Below are 17,965 nucleotides of genomic sequence, written 5' to 3' on the forward strand. Positions count from 1 at the left end.
AAAGTTTTTAATGTCCATGAATTACAGTTTATCAATTTGTTCTCTAATGGATTGTGTTTTCAGTATTGTATGTAATGAATCTACCTAGTCCAAGAACACAAAGCAAGGTTTTACATTTAGGTCTACCATCCGTTTTTAGCTTATTTTTTTAATAAGGTACAAGGTATGGCTTGAAGTACATTTTTTTAATGTTTATTTTATTTTTGAGATAGTGAGTGGGGAGGGGCAGAAAGAGAAGGTGACAGAGAATCCCGAGCAGACCCCACAGTCAGCAAAGAGCCTGATGTGGGGCTCGAACCCACGAACAGTGAGATCGTGACCTGAGCAGAAATCGAGTCAGACGCTTAACTGACTGGGCCACCCAGGTGTCCCTTGAAGTACCTGTTTTTTGCATTTGCATAGAGACTTAATCTACTACCACTTATTAAAAAACTATACTTTCTCCACTGATTTGCCTTTGTATTTTTGTCAAAAGTCAGTTGTCCATTTACGTCTGTGTTATATAGCCTTTTTGAGCTGATAAATGTTTATAGAATTTTAATAGTACCAGACAGAACAGTGGAGATTTTATTTGTTCTTTGTAGAATGATTTGGTGTTCTAGCATTCATAATATTAAGTAAAATAACTGCTAACAGCATAACATTTTTAACTTATAGCATAAGTTTTTATATTAGAAGGTCATTCTTTGATGATGATATCTTGTTTCAGCTTTGGCCTCAGCTAAATACTGTTTTTTTAGATCTTGGCCATTGGGCATTATGCCAGTATGTGTATTTAGTGCACTTCAAAGGAGTTATATCAGTTTTCACTCAGTGAATGAGCTTGCCTATTTCCCATACACCTTTTGCCAGTATTATCACTGAGCAATGTTTAGTAATTACCTACTATGTGTCAGGATGCTTTACTTTGCAGTTAGGGGTACTCAACGAACAAAGCAGGTGTGGTCCCTGTTTCCCTGGTATTTACAGACTGGCAGTGGAGACAGATATTGAACAGCTCTGTTCACAGATTTTTAATTATACTGGTAGCAAGTGTGACAAAGGAGCGATATTGAAGGCTGTGAGCACATACCAGGAAGTTAATTCCTTAGCAAACTATGCTTTTGAAAATCTCTATCTGTAATTAAATCCTTCTCTTCCCACAGACAATTTAGTTAAATAACTGGTTGTTATTAATCATGGAATACTAGGCAAGCCACTAGAAATGCAGATTTCTTACCCTCTGAATTGGAAATGTCTGTGAACTTCTGACTAAAGTCATATCTTTAAATCCATGTTGAAAATGTTTTCCACCTATACTAGGCAGCATTCTTCTCCACTTCTGTGCACACTTTATCCTCTGGGTCATATTTTCATTATAGAGATTTTGTGAATTCCTGAGTTGAAGGTGAACCTGTTTATGGTGATGCTTTTTATAAACACTGGGTTAATGTGCCCTTGCACAGTTTGTGAACCTTCTATCCCTTCTATTCAAATCCATGAAATAAATGACAAGATGGATCCATCTGAATACATAAACATCATTTTATGACACAAATGTAATAGCATTTTCACTGCAACACTGTTGGTGCTGACTCTTGTATGTACATCGTTCTTAAATACATGTATTGTTTTTAGTTGGCCAGTTTGGCTGTTGGTGATATGTTTTCTTGGCAAAGCAATCCAGAAAATGTCTCATTAATTAACATTTAGAAGAGTGATATGGTAATTGTAGGCAGTTGTCAAGAGAATTTTCTAAGTATTTTGAGCAGTAGTTTTTTTTAAAGTGGTTGCAAACTTCCTAGGTTGACTACTTTTGAAGGGGACAATTCTCTTGCATGACTGCTGACATTTTCTTTTAATTGGTAAAGTCACTTCATCTGCAGTTTGTGTGAGACAACCTATCCAAAATGCTCAGAGACCATGAAGGTTAAGGATCCTCTTGGAAGAGAATTTGCTAAGGACAGTCCTTGATACTGTGAACTTGGACATGCAGACTGTTTAGCACAAGAAATTTAATTATTATGATTAAATACATTAGGGGTTGGGGGAAGACTGTAGGATTTCAGATAAACTAATGTTTCATTTTTGTTGTTAGATTTTAAAGATAGTTCCAGATTTTCACTTTCGCAGCATTAAATACATATGGAAATAAATACTTACCATGTGTCAAATGTATTCCCAGAAGTTCAGTTTATAATCAAAGGGTTTGAACATTTTTAAGGACCTTGTTGCAGTTGCCAAATTGCTTCCCATATTTTTTAGAAAATAATGAACCCAAAGTGGCCTTTGTTTGATGGTTGTAGGTCATTCTTTTTTTTTCTTTTTTAATTTGAGAGAGAGAGAGAGCATGTGCATGGGGAAGGGGCAGAGACAGAGAGAGAGAGAGAATCCCAAGCAAGCTCCACACTCAGCATGGAGCCCAAGGCAGGGCTCAGTCCCACAACCCTGGGATCATGACTTGAGCCGAAATCAAGAGTCGAATGTTCAACCAACTGAGCTGCCCAGGCACCCTGGTTATAGGTCATCCTTATGACTGTTAATCAATTCACCATCTCATTCTTTATCTACTTTTTATTTATTCTTGGAGTGTAGCCTTGTAATAATTTGATATTTTGTTGCTTTAAATCTGCACTGATCTAAAATATTAGTAATAATTTTTAATTGTGCATGTATTGGGGCACCTGGGTGGCTCAGTTGGTTAAGCGTCCAACATTGGCTCAGGTCATGATCTTGCCCTGCGTCATGCTCTGTGTTGACAGCTCAGAGCCTAGAGCCTGCTTCGGATTCTGTGTCTCCCTCTCTCTCTGCGCTTCCCCTGCTCACACTCTGTCTCTCTCTCAAAATAAATAAGGATTAAAAAAATTTAATTGTGCATAAATTGAGTCATCAAGACAGTATGAAGGTCTCTTGAAATATGTAGCAATTCAAAGACTATCATTTTATCGGTTTAGAAATCTGTTTTTCTGTTTTTTAGTCTTTATTCTAGTGAGGGTTGGCAAGTCTGACCTATCTAAATATTATTACACTGTATTTAGTTCTAATACCATATATGATTGTTTCTAGGAAATACTTTCTCCCCCCCACATTTTAGCAACTGAAATTAATGTCTGTCCTGCAGTTTCTGCAGTGTAATAAAAGAGTATGTTACAATTGATGGTATCTTAGATGGAATACGGTATTACTTCTAGGTAGGAGTGTATGTGTGTGAGAATTGCTCTTAGGTGACATCACCATAAAGAGTATCCTTATGGACTTTTAGTTGGTTGCCTTACCTTGGCTTCCTCTAATCAATAACTTAAAATCAATAAAAGTGTACTAGCAAAGTGTAAAAAATAAAAATAGCAAAAAATGGGAAGCCATCTAGGTACCCAATAGGGAGAATTATTAGGTAAGCTATGGTATCCATTTAATAAAATATTATACAGTTTAAGATGATACTTGTGAATAACAGTATATGAAAATGTATTACAGTATTGATTACAATTTTTATCAAAAATTGTTTATGAGGAGATAAGTCAGTAATATTTAAGTGATGAGACTTTCCCTTGGATACTTTAAAAATTGCAAGCATACTGCTTTTGAAAATAAATTTTAAAGAAAAGTATAAGTATTAAAGGCTTTTTTTTCTTTACTGTTTATATCATTTGGCTCTCTTCTTGGCTGTTTACATCTTAGGTAAGTTAGGATATAAATTAAGGGACTTTCTTCTTGGACTCATTTCTTCTTAACCTAAAATTAAGAAAATGTTCTAAAAAATCACAAAAAGTCAAATGGGATGTTAATATTAGCCTCACTAGAGCTTTGTACCTCCAGCTTAAGAAATAAGAAAAATAAGGTGGAATTTCTCACTCAGGTACTGGTTAGATAGCTTCATTGTTCCAAATTTATGAGTCTATTAACCAGCAAGTTTCTACTACTATTCCCTGCTTTTAACAGTAGCAAAATTGAGTCTGTTTTTGTTAATATTCTTACTTGCTTCGAAGATGCTTATTTTCCTCTGAGATCTGCCCATTTACTTTGCAGTTCATTAATATTTACTTTTTTTTTCCTGCTGTTATAACCAGTTAGGTTTGTGTTATGAAGCTAGGTGTTAATAAAATACGGCATTATGCACTGTTCTTTAAAAATTAATTTTTTAAGAGATGGATATTTTAGGAGCAGTCAATTCTTGGTTGTTCTACTACTTACTCTTTAACTTTTGAATGATCAGTCATCTTTTTTTCATCTCTTTTCTTTTGCAAGAATATTAACCTTTGTAATTCTAACATAGACTCAGTTACTAATGGAAAATAGACACCCGTGGTTTTAAAAAGAGAGGTAATAGGAGTGCCTGGGCAGCTCAGTCGGTTGGGCATCTGGCTGTTGATTTCTGCTCAGGTCATGATCTCATGGTTTGTGGGTTCGAGCCCCACATTGCACTCTGCATTAACAGTGTGGAGGCTGCTTGGGATTCTCTCTCCCTCTCTCTCTGCCCCTCCCCTACTTGCATGCGCTCTCTCTCAAAAATAAATAAACATTGGGGCGCCTGGGTGGCGCAGTCGGTTAAGCGTCCGACTTCAGCCAGGTCACGATCTCGCGGTCCGGGAGTTCGAGCCCCGCGTCAGGCTCTGGGCTGATGGCTCAGAGCCTGGAGCCTGTTTCCGATTCTGTGTCTCCGTCTCTCTCTGCCCCTCCCCCATTCATGCTCTGTCTCTCTCTGTCCCAAAAATAAATAAACGTTGAAAAAATAAATAAATAAATAAATAAATAAATAAATAAATAAACATTTTAAAAAATAATAAAAAGAGAGGTAATGAAGATTAAAACTGTTGGTAATATAAGGTCTTTTGAATTATTTGTTATGAAATGCCTACTTGTTAAAATCAGACTAAATCTGTGCTTCACCGATTTATAGCACTGTTGTCTTCAGTGGGTTGTTTGAGTCTCAAAACCTATTTCCTAAGCAAACAATACCATCATCATAGGACTGTTGTTAAGTGTTAAATGAGATGTGCCCATTTTTTAACATAATGCCTGGAGTGTAATATGTGCTTAACGAATAGTAGTTGATATTATCTGTTTTTAATTTCAGACATTTTATCAAGTTACTGCTGTGCAAGGCACTTTGATGTTTGGAGGGAAGGGTAAGAAAATGATAAATATGCTCCTTGAAGGCAGGAATACTCAAATATGTTCATGTTATGGCTTACCATTTATCATAGGCTTCTAGCCTATAAATTCATACCATGCAACTTATACAGTAAATACAGTATTTTGTGTTTTTAAAAAAAATTTTTAAGTTTATTTGGGAGAGAGAGAGTGCACATGCATGCACGAATTAGGGTGGGGGGAGGGGGTGCAGAGAGAGAGGGAGAAAGAGAGTCCCAAGCAGGTTTCATGCTGTCAGTACAGAGCCCGATGCGTGACTCCATCTCACAAACTTGTGAGATCACGACCTGAGCCGAAATCAAGAGTTGGTGCTTAGCTGATGAGCCACTCAGGCACCCCCAGTATTTTGGGGTGGTTTTGGCTAAAACTTTGAACTATCACACTCAATATAGTACAGTTTTACTTATTAAAAATTTGAAGTGAAAGGAATCTAATTGTTTATTTCTAGAAATCCTATAAAAATTGTTCATGGACAGGCCTGTCAACAAACCAAAAGCGTAGCTGATACAGTTTGAATTCTGTTTTCCACTGAAGTGTCTACCCTAGCTTTTATCTTTACTATTCCTTTTCAGGAATGCCTTTAGTTTGATAAATGGAGAGAGGCATGTGTGCATGTCCTCCAAAAGTTTCATTCCAATAGAAATAAATTTTTCCTGATTCCATTAGTCCAGTTTGCCACCAGTAATTTTTTTGTACTTCTCTACTCTTTGGTTCCCACTTTTGTCTGCACATTTCCTCATTGTCCATCTCAGTAATTTTTGTAAACTATGTGAGTAATGACCTTATGTTTGCCTTTATTCTTAACCCTTGGTCTATTCGTTGTTCTTTTTTTAAATAGCAATATGAAATATGTGTAACACATGAAAATATTTATTCTTAAAACTCTTTCTTCTAATGTTGATTAATTTAGTAGACCAGTAAAAGCAACAAAAACCCAGATGCAAGGTGGCCTGTCTGCTTAGGTTGGCTCCCTACAAGGTCCCAAGTTTGCTCATGTCCCATGCAGGTGAGCACATCCCAAGCAAAAAATGTTTCTCATGACCTGTATCTTTTAAAGAGCAAAGAAATCATTTCCACAGGCTTTTCAACAGACTTGGCCTTACCTCTTATTAGAGAAAACATCATTACACACTCATTTCCAACCAGTCATTCGCAAAGGAACTGGAATTACTTTCATGGGCTTATCAAAATTTGAACCAATTTAGGGTTTTATTGGCAAGATACAAATGGAAATCTAGCTATGCATAGTCATCTGCTGCATAAGACTTTCTTTTTTTTTTTTTTCTTTTTTTTTTCTTTTCTTTTTTTTCAACGTTTATTTATTTTTGGGACAGAGAGAGACAGAGCATGAACGGGGGAGGGGCAGAGAGAGAGGGAGACACAGAATCGGAAACAGGCTCCAGGCTCTGAGCCATCAGCCCAGAGCCTGACGCGGGGCTCGAACTCACGGACCGCGAGATCGTGACCTGGCTGAAGTCGGACGCTTAACCGACTGCGCCACCCAGGCGCCCCTGCATAAGACTTTCTAATGGGGATACTAGATGGGTTGATTAAGTAGAATGAGTAGGAAAGTGTTTCACAAAATGATTTAACACTGTACTCTAGAAATATAAAGTAATGTTATTAGCTTATTACTATTATGCTATTGTGATGTTAATGTTATTAGCTTATTACTGTTGCTTTGTTATGACTTATTCTGTAACTTTTTGACCAAGCATAAGGCTATCAACCTGATTTATTTTGCCTTTCTCTAAGAAGGTAAACTGTGTACAAAATTAAGTAGTATGTGTCTCAGGATTTTATATGTAAATAACATTGTCATGGAACCTTGGTATTTAGCCCTTACATAACACTTCATACTTGCCCCCACTAGCCCCCAGTATTTCTGGAATGATGAAATTACCAGGTATAGTGCTTCAGTCAGTAGCAATTTAGAGAGAGAACTTTATAAAATGGAAGAAACAGAAGTGACCCTCTAGTGTTGTGATTTGCTACTGCAGTGTTCTGCAGTGTGGAGGAGAGACTTATGACTCATTAGATCAGATGGTTGCCTGTGCTAACTTTCTGGATTTTTTCCCTTCTATAGCAGGGTTTTGTTTTGTTTTTAATTTTTTACAGATATGGGTAGAAAACCCTACAATTTGTGACTATAGGAATCTTAGTTGTAAATTGCATTTACTTTTTATCCTTAAAGTAGGAATCGAGAAAGTAAAGGCAAGGTTTTTTTTTGTAATCGTTGAGTTGATTTCTCTTAGTGCAACCATGTATACCACATTGTTTTAATAAAAGCAGTTGTTTTTAAGGTAGATATCGTGCTTTTTTTTTTTTTAATGTTTATTTTTGCGGGGGAGAGAGAGAGGACATGCTTCTACCAGCAAGGAAGGGGCAGAGAGAGGGAGACAGAAGAACTGAAGCAGGCTCTGTGCTGACAGCAGAGAGCCTGATGTGGGGGCCTGAACTCACAAATGGTGAGATCATGACCTGAGTTGAAGTCTGACGCATAACTGAGCCACCCAGGTGCCCCTATGCTTTTATTTTTTAAATGATGGAAAGCAGCAAGAATAGCTGTATTTTGTAATAGGAAGGAGTTATTAAATAGCATATAAAACTTAATGTAGCATGAAATCGTATCATGTTATTTTGGACATTATGGAGATTTGGGATAAGATTAACTTTCAGTGTAACGTAACTTGCAATGTAATTTGCTTATTTCAAGTTAAAATGGTGTCTTTTTAAAATGTTTATTTATTGGGGCGCCTGGGTGGCTCAGTCGGTTAAGCGTCCGACTTCGGCTCAGGTCACGATCTCACGGTCCGTGAGTTCGAGCCCCGCATCGGGCTCTGGGCTGATGGCTCAGAGCCTGGAGCCTGCTTCCGATTCTGTGTCTCCCTCTCTCTCTGCCCCTCCCCCGTTCATGCTCTGTCTCTCTCTGTCTCAAAAATAAATAAACGTTAAAAAAAAATTTAAAAAAAATGTTTATTTATTTTTGAGAGAGAAAGAGTGTAAGCGGGGAAGGGGCAGAGAGAGAGGAAGACACAGAATCAAACAGACTTCAGGCTCTGAGCTGTCAGCACAGAGTCTGACATGGGGCTTGAACTCACAAACCACGAGATCATGACCTGAGCCAAAGTCGGATGCTTAACCAACTGGGCCATCCACGTGCCCCTAAAATGTTGTCTTAAACATCTTTAAAAGCCTATGCTTTTTCACGTAGAGGCATAAGCATTGAATAATGAAACAGATTTTAATGTGGGGTATTTTTTTTTAACTTATTTACTTAAATTCTTCAGATTCTATGTCTTCCTTTCTCTCTGCCCCTCCCCTACTTGCACTCTGTCTCTCTCTCTCTCAAAAAAAAAAAAAAAAAAAAAAAAAAAACCTTAAAAAATTAACTTATTTTCTTAAATTCAAGTTAGTTTTCATACAGTGTAGTATGGATTTCAGGAGTAGAACCCAGTTATTCATTGGTTGCATATAACACCTAGTGCTCATTCCAACAAGTGCCCTCCTGAGTGTCCATCACCCATTTAACCCATCCCCTCACCCAACATTCCTCCAGCAGTCCTCAATCTTTTGTTCTCCGTATTTAACAGTCTTTTATGGTTTGCCTTCCTCTCTGATTTTATTTTATTTTCCCTTCCCTTCTCCTATGTTCATCTGTTGTGTTTCTTAAATTCCACATATGAATGAAATCGTATGATATTTGTCTTTCTCTGACTGTCTTATTTAGCTTAGTATAATACACTCTAGTTCCATCCACGTTGTTACAAATGGCAAGATTTCATTCTTCTTGATCATAGTATTCTATTGTGTATGTATATATATATACGTGTGTGTGTATGTGTATATATATGTATATATGTATACACATGTGTACACATATACACACACACACACACACACCCCACATCTTATTCATCCATTCATCAGTTGATGGCCATTTGGGCTCTTTCCATAATTTGGCTATTGTTGATAGTGCTGCTATAAACATTGGGATGAATGTGCTGCTTTGAATCAGCATTTTTGTATCCTTTGGATAAATACCTAGTAGTGCAATTGCTGGGTCGTAGGATAGTTCTGTTTTTAATTTTTTTCAGGAATCTCCGTACTCTTTTCCAGACTGGCTGCACCAGTTTGCATTCCCACCAGCAGTGCAAAAGAGTTCCCCTTTCTCCAAATCCTCACCAACATCTGTTGTTTCCTGAGTTACTGATTTTAGCCATTCTGACAATGGTGGGGTGGTATCTCACTGTGGTTTTGATTTGTATTTCCCTGATGATGAGTGATGTTGATCATCTTTTCATGTGTCTGTTAGCTATCTGGATGTCTTTGGAAAAGTATCTTTTCATGTCCTCTGCCCATTTATTCACTGATTATTTGTTTTTTGGGTGTTGAGTTTGTTTAAGTTCTTTATGGATTTCGGATACTAACCCTTTATCTGATATATCATTTGCAGATATCTTTTCCCATTCCATCAGTTGCCTTTTAGTTTTATTGGTAGTTTCCTTTGCTGTGCAGAGCTTTTTATCTTGATGAGGTCCAAATAGTTCATTTTTGCTTTTATTTCCCTTGCCTCTGGAGACATGTCTAATAAGAAGCTGGCTGTGGCCAAGGTCAGAGAGATTGCAGCCTCTTTTCTCCTGTAGGATTTTGATGGTTTCCTGTCTCACATTAGGTCTTTCAACCATTTTGAGTTTATTTTTGTGTACGGTGTAAGAAAGTGGTCCAGTTTCATCCTTCTGCATATCACCGTCTAGTTTTCCCAACACCATTTGCTGAAGAGACTGTCTTTTTTCCATTGGATACTGGGGTATTTTTGTCTTCACTGTTTTCATAGATAACAATGAAGGGTGATTAATGGGTGCAAAGTAGTATGTTATGAATATGCTTATCAAACTGCTATATTAGCAGCCCTGTTCAGTGATTAAGTGAATATAATATGTCTATCTAATGAATAATTTTTATTTTATTTGTGGGAAGGAAGCAATTTCCTATTTATCTTATAAAATAGATATTGTATACGATGGAGTGCAAAACTTGCTTGGAATAAGAGAATGTACAAGAGCATACAAAGAAATTTCCCTGCTTACAGTAGACTTCTATAACATCCTGTTCTCTGTCAGGACTGGGAAGAGCTTGGTGGGTATTTATTCACTCTTTACTTGTTTTTCTCTTCTTGAGGTGCTTTGGTGAAAAAATTTTAGAAGTACAATGGGAACCCTTATCTCACTGCTATGGGAATCGAAAATTCAATTTTCAGAAGAGCCCATTTCCTTGGACCAGTCCTTGGAAGTTTCTCAAAGTGTTTAAATGTTAAGAAGTCGGAGCCAAAAACTTCTGGACATGGAGAACATATTTTCCAACTCTATCAGAAAATAGTTCTTTAGAAGTTAAATAAACTCTTAATTGGGACTTCTTTTCCTCTAACTACTGTTGATGGGTTCTATCTAAGTTTCTGTTGAAGGACAAAAAGCAAGTTCCTTGTAGAAACTAAGGCTTTGGTTGTAAGGGGACCTGACCTCTGTGTCAGTAGCTTGACTTAGCCCAAACATTACCCTAAGTGCTCTGCTTTCTAAAGCCACTTTTGTATCTCTCTTCCCTTTTCACAGAATAACTAGTTACAAGATAACTAAGAAAACAGGCCAGAGATCTTTGTGGTTCAAGTGTGAGTCTAAGTTTCAGTTATCCAGGGAGTAATTATTTACTTTATTCAATACGTGAGCATTTTGGGTTCTCTGGAATCAGATGCCTAGAAAGTCCATTGTATAAATAAGATCTTTGTTAGGGATCCACACATGTGAAAGGAAGGAGACAGACTCCAAGTTGGGAAGGGAAGAAGTTGAAATGGAATTGAAGCCTAGAAAAGCCTTAGCCGACTCTAGGGAAATCTGGAGTGAGTGTTATGTATAAGAGTATCCCACATCTGGGTTGACATGGCTGGGTCTTTATACCTCCGTTTTGCTCAGTCACCAGGTACAGGTTGCCCCGTGAAGGGTGTGAACATGGGCAAGGCAGCTCTGTGACTGAGGCAGACCCTCAAGGGTTGACTGGTGGCTGTTGGCTGTCCACTGATGACATTCCACTGTCCTTTCTTAAAGGAGGGTCTGGATGCTGCATCTCTGAGTCTAATTTTTTTTATAAATGCTTATGTATTTATTTTGAGTAAGAGCACAAGTTGGGAAAGGGTAGGGAGAGGGAGAGAGAAAATCCCAAGCAGGTGACACGGGACTGGATCCCATGACCGCAAGATCACCACCCGAGCTGAAATTAAGAGTCTGATGCTCAAGTGACTGAGCCACCCAGGCTCCCCCTGAGTCTAATTTGATAAAACTATTGCCTTGAGGCAGAGACTGTTGTCCTTCATACCATGTAAGATTGTTTAGATGCAGACAATAGAAACCAGCCTTGTGAATTTAGGAGGCAGAGTAGTGCAGGCCGTAAGGCCCAGAGGCATTGGAGTCAGTTTGCCGAGATTCAAATCCCACCTTTACTTCTCTCCAATTTTGTGATCATGGGCAAACTCACTTAAATCTCCATTCCTTAGGTTTCCCATTTGTAAAATGGAGGTGGTATTGGAAGTTATTAAGTAACTATTCACTGAGAGCTTCTTTTCTTTGTCCAGGCATTGTTTTCTGTGCCATCATGAAACTTGCATTCTAGGGAGTGATACAGATGGTAAAAGAGTGAAATAAAAAGAAAAATTATATTCTTTCAGGTAGTCAGTTTATAAGTGCTGTGAAGAAAAGCAGGGTAAGAGCATTGAGTCTGACAGTGGGAACAGGGAGACTGTTCATGGGAGTGAGAAAACACATTCTGGGCAGCAGCACAGCAGGCGTAAAGGTCTGAGTTGCTGGAGCCAAGATTAAAATTTAACTGTGTTAAAACATCAGAAATGGACAGAAAAGTGCTGGGAATTCCTGCTTTTTATACTTCAAAAACTGATGTTTCCATAATTTTCTTATTTTATCCTGAAAGATGTGTTAAGAGCTGGGGATATATTTGCAACCACTTCTCTGCATATAACTCAGCGGAATAGAAAAGGCTAAGTTACTCATAATTGTTACCATTTTTTTCTTCTCTTAACACTGACTTTTTAAAAAGTAGAATCCTCTTGATTTGCTATATAAGAATATTAATCAGATGAATACAGATTTGTGGATCTAGTGAAAGCATCTCTAAGTGAACTTACAGAATTATTGTTTAGGCTCTTAATTCTCTAATTGGATGTTATTGTTTCTAAGGTCTCCTGTCTTTGGCATAAATTAATATATGCCTAAAAATAAAAAGTTAAAGATTATAGAAACACTAGTTTCCATGGTGGCTAGGATTATTCAGCTGAGTGATAAACCCACATGGTAGCTGAATCATGAATAAACCCTCTGATTTCCGCTAATCATTGCTCATACACTTAGAGGCTGTCACTGTTGTTTTAAAGGGAATGTATATAAATGCTTATTTTAAAAAATCAGAACAGATAACCTTTATTGTCTTATGAACTCTCCAGAATACGTTGGTTAACCCCAGAAAGTTTGAGTCACCTGTGAAAAAGCTCCACTGTATACTCTAGTGTCTCCTTGTTCATCCTGCAGGTCTCAGCCCAGCCTCTTCTAAGTCATTTCCATCCTGCCCAGGTCTAGGTTCCGTACCTTTGCTTTATGCTCTCCCAGATCAGCCTGCACAGCTCCTATGACAACACATGTATCACTTATTGTAACTACCTATTTGTCTTTATATCCATCCCACCAGGCCAGAAGCTCCTTGGGGGAGAGATTGTGTCTTCTCACTCCATTCTGTTTTCAACCTGTAACACACAACACATCATTGATGCTTAAAATCCATTTTGTTTTAAAAAATAAAGTTACAGTAAAATGTACATAATAGCTAAGAAAAAAAACTAGCCAAGTGACTAGATTTGGTTCAAGTAACAAGAGGGTAAGAATAAGTGCTGTTTTTAGGAAGTTAGGCAAGATTAACTTGCATTAACAGAATAAAGTTGATAGTCATCACTATTTTTTGTTTTAGTTTCATTTTATTTATTTAAGAGAGACCCAAGACAGTGTGAGTGGGGAGGGGCAGAGAGAGGGAGAGAGAATCCCAAGCAGGCTCTGTGCTAACAGCACAGAGCCTGACACAGGGTTTGAGCTCACAAAACCACGAGACTATGACCTGAGCCGAAACCAAGAGTCAGACACTTAAACAACTGAGCCACCTAGGCGCCCCATCACTATTACTTTTCTGTTAGGCTTACCATTAGGTGCCTTGCAACAACCCCATTAGATTTTATAGATGAAAATGAGACTCAAAAAGTTGAGAGAATGTGATTTGCCCAAGGATGCAACTTAAAAATTCATACTCAATCTGTCTGACTCAAAGCCTTGGTCTCTCTCGATAAAAAGAAGCAGCCAGGATGGGTGAAAAAGTATTCTTCAGTACTTACTCATATAATGTTCAGAATACAATTTTTTTATTTTGTTTGCTCTACTTGAAAAGAAAAGAGTAGCCTCTAGAGAGAGAGATCTGAAAAAAACTGTTGGAGAGTTAAGGCACTAAAGAGAATTTCCTTGGAGAGGTCTCTAGTCTGTGGCTACAGCTGTTGGAAGAAACGGCCAAGAGGGTAGAAGCAGTGGGGAACTAGATTTATGTGGAATATGATATTTTCTAAGGAGAGATTTTTAAAAATAGAATGGCTTTTTCAAAATTCAAGCCCTGTTTGAATAGTGGTATTACTGATGAAATTCTTGTAAGCATTTTATATTTCACGAGGAACATTCAACAAATTTGTAATTCAGCCACATCTCTGGGGTAGGTAGTAGAATTTTTCCTGCTTTTCAAATGACGATATGAAGAGATTTTGATTTGTTCAGATCCTCCTGCAGCATGTCCCTGGTAGATCCAAAAAGTGTCCGAAGTCTGCTGACTCAAGATTTCATGCTATTTCCACTTTAATAGGCAAGTGACCATGTATCATGCAAGCTATATAAGAAATACTCATATTTGGGGAAGAAATCAGACTTATTATCAAGTTATTTTCTGACTTTGAAATTTTCTTATTTTCTGATGATGAAAATTTGACCTCATTTGTTTGTTCACTACTTCTTTGAAGACTTTGCCCAACCCATTTCCCAAATAAATGTTTGTCTTTAAACTTTGTTTTTTTCCCTTATTATCTGAGTAGTTTCTAGAAAAGCTTGTTCTTCTCTTTTTTGTATTCCAGTCTTTTGCAGTTTCATACCTGATTACTTAACAGCCCCTTCTGCATCTTTAGGAAGCTGGAAAATCCTAGTGAGCCAGTTTCCCCTTTTCATTACTTCCTCCCTCAACTGCCCTTCCTCTAATTTAATTTTCCTATTGAGAACACAAAAATCTTTGCTCTTTTATTGTGACATTTGTGACTGTGGTATCTGGTTTATTTTTTTCTAATTCACTTACATTGTTTCCAATGAGTAGAAGTATAACCTACCTTTAACCATAAATTACCAGCCTGATGATAGTCTCTACCTTATCACTGATGCCATCTTCAAGTTTTTGGTACCTTTCTTGCCCCTTTGATCATATTCCTCTCACTTGTAAGGTCTCCCATATCTCCGTGTGGTTTTCATCGTTATTTTCACTCATATTTGTTTCTTTCATCACTGGGTTCTTCCTTGTTAGCCGTATCCACTGTTACCCTTCTGAAGCCACAAAGTGTATCCAACAGAACTCCACTCACTGTTAATGACTTCATTGTTATACTCTCCTCCCCAATTCTTTGGTATCTTGGTTAATGGATTACAAATTGTGTCCCATGGAGTATATGGTTCTGTAGTGATCCTTCATGGCTCCAAAAGACAAAAACACAACTCAGCTGTGCTTGAATTAATTCCCAGAGCTCAAGGTTTGTTTTTCCTTTGTCTTTCTGTATTCTTTCCAGCTACCTGTTCCCCCTACCTCATCTACATTGGTTTGCACTTCTCCCACATCTGAATTAGGTTCTCCTCTGCTCCCAGGGTGTTGTCATCTTGAATACTAAAGTCATTTTGCTTTATAGTCCTTTGTTTAAAGCCAGTGAAAGCCCCTTTTATTCACAATCCTATTCCCTAAGTTCAAGACAGGGCCTTTTCCTTGGTAGGAGCTCAATAAACATTTAATAAATTGAATTCCATTGACATTCAACCCATAACCATTTCCAGAGCTTTCCGGCTTCTTATCTTGCCTCCATCCCCTCCTCTACTTTAATCTGTTAGATGAATTAAACATCATTCTTCTCATAACAGCTCTCCTTTGGTTATTTTCCTATTGTTTATAGGCTAAAGTCCACTTGGCATTCATTTCAAGACCCACACATTAGTCTCTCTACCATTACATCCTTACTTTTCACTGTTGCCTTAATATAAACCTTTTATTCCATTCGTACTGTCTATTAACTGTTCCTGAAATTTTTATTTCCATTCTTTTGTTCTTGTTATTTCTCCACCTGGAATGCCTTTACTGTCCTTCTTTTCTTAGTTGATGCTAATTCTACCTGACCTTCAAGAAGTCTTCCCTAATCATTCTAATATTTGTACTTTTAGTAAATAAGTATATGTTATTTGGTACTTTATTACTTACTGATCCATGACCCTTACTTTATGGTTGTTTTGGGACATTATTAGATTTTATATGTATGTGTATTTTATCTCCCTTGTTAAATTGCCAATAATTATTAAGTGAGACCAGCAGTCAAAAATAAACTTTCTACTTTGGAATCCGCAATCAGTTTTCTGTTTGGATTTGAATTGTTCATTCTTTGGGTTTTTGAGATTGCACATCAATAAAGAAGGCGAACTGAATTTCTTAAACTGTTGTGTGTTTTGCAAAAAGAAGAAGAAGAAAAAGGAAAATTGCTCCCAGAAAAATTGTAAAGATAGATAAAGATCGCTAATACATTAATATTTTTTTATTGTAAGATGTAATGTGTCAGATGGTGAAAAGTAAAGCAGGGAAGTTGCAATTTTCCTTATTTTTTACTTTTAAATGTTTTATTTATTTTTGAGAGGGAGTGCTCACGTGTGAGTGCCGGGGGGATAGAGGATCTGAAGTGGGCTCTGCACTCACAGCAGAGAGCCAGATGTGTGGGACTCAAACTCACCAACTGTGAGAGAGCTGAAGTCAGACAGCCAATTGACTGAGCCACCCAGGAGTCCCTATTTCTTGCAATTTTAAAAAGATAGGCAGAGAAGCCCCTCAGAGAAGGTGAAATTTGAGTAAAGACCTGAAGGAAATATAGGAGTGGTTATCTGGGAGAAGAGTACTCCAGCCAGGAGGACAACATGTGCAAAGACCCTGGGGCAGAATGTATGTATGTGTATATGTATATGTATTTATATGTAAGCATATATGTATATATATTTATAGTTTGTATATATTATATACAGAATGATTAAGGGGAAGAGTAGTTGGAAAGATCACAGTGGCAATGGCAGAGAGGACAAGATATCGTAGGACTAGGTAAGCCGTTGGAAAGACTTCACGTTGTTTATTACACTCCTTGGTATTTTCTATGGAGTACTTTGCATAGGAATATGTAATTTTGAATTTTAATAATAACTGTAGACCATCCAAGAATGAGGTACTTTTAGGCAAATTTTAAGAACTTTATATTTTCTCTGAAGAAGTGGTAATAACTCAAGAATACCGATGATGAGAGTTAACTTAGTTCTTTTGTTTTATGGTTTGTAATTTAAACTTTTTTTCTTTAACCATAGGTAAATTAACATGATGGATTTCTCCAAGCTACCCAAAATACTTGACGAAGATAAAGAAAGCACATTTGGTTATGTGCATGGGGTCTCAGGACCTGGTAAGTAATATGTAATAATCTCAATAGTAAAGATTCCTAACTTCAATTAATGTCTTTTCAGGGCATTTTAGGTAAAATACACAAGTTTCTGTTCACTCACAGAAATTCTATTTGCCCCTAAAAGATTTCATAGTTGCTATAAGACTGAGGCAATACCTCCATCATAAGAGCTTCTTTAGCATTCATTACCTTTTTTTTTTTTTAATCAAGCTTATTATTTATTTTGAGAGAAAGCATGTGTGCAGGTGAGTGGGGGAGGAGCAGAGAGAGGGGAATAGAAAGGGAGTGAGAGAATCCCAAGCAGGGTACAGAGCCTGATGTGGGACTTGATCTCATGAACCATGAGATCATGACCTGAGCTGAAATCAACAGTTGGACACTTAACTGACTGATTCACCCAGGCACCCCTTTTGCATTCATTATCTTAAGTTGATAATTATTGGGCACTAATTTGTGATATCCTATTTATTATGTATGTGTGTAATTGGTGTTCAGAGTTTTAGATATGTCTTAATTTTTTGTTAAATGTGAGGTGAAATAAGACTATATAATATAAAATTTATTGCTTTTAGTATGTAATACTTTGCAGATAATAGGCATTCAGTCAATATATGTTAATGTGGTTTGAACGTCAGTAATTTTTTTCAGAGCATTTCTCAACAATATCAACCTTGGCTCTTTGAATATATAAATGCTTCTGGATGTTTATTTTACATATTCACATAACTAGGTATCTGTGGGAAAGAAGTTTTATGACATGAGAATGATAATAGAAAGCAGTTAAAAACTTTGTTTTATTCTGCCAAAACTTGGGGTACTGCATTTTAAATAATATATCTCATTCTAGTTTTCATTCATTTTACTCCAACTACAAAATATGATTCATAGTTTCCATGGTAAAAGCCACTCATTGATTTATAATCCTTAGTGCCATGGATACTTATTTTTCCTTATGTCTCTCTTTTTTTTTTTTTTTTTTTTAATTTTTATTTGAGAGAGTATGTGTACACAAGCAGG

General features: G+C 37.1%; 1 protein-coding gene across 3 annotated transcripts in view; it reads left to right on the top strand.

Moving 5' to 3' along the window:
• The window catches only part of ATP6V1A (ATPase H+ transporting V1 subunit A), a 66,020-nt gene that overhangs the window by 12,941 nt on the left and 35,114 nt on the right, over window positions 1-17,965 (top strand). The window contains exons 2-4 of one of the 3 annotated variants that reach the window (XM_043594206.1): window positions 5,054-5,105; window positions 6,041-6,136; window positions 16,854-16,948. In XM_043594206.1, the coding sequence (XP_043450141.1) occupies window positions 16,864-16,948 (85 nt within the window). In that variant the 5' untranslated portion in view covers window positions 5,054-5,105; window positions 6,041-6,136; window positions 16,854-16,863. The remainder of the gene's footprint in view (window positions 1-5,053; window positions 5,106-6,040; window positions 6,137-16,853; window positions 16,949-17,965) is intronic. The other 2 variants (XM_043594207.1, XM_043594205.1) reach the window with 2 other exon arrangements.

Source organism: Prionailurus bengalensis, chromosome C2, assembly GCF_016509475.1.
Source record: "Prionailurus bengalensis isolate Pbe53 chromosome C2, Fcat_Pben_1.1_paternal_pri, whole genome shotgun sequence".
Taxonomy (NCBI): Eukaryota; Metazoa; Chordata; class Mammalia; order Carnivora; family Felidae; genus Prionailurus; species Prionailurus bengalensis.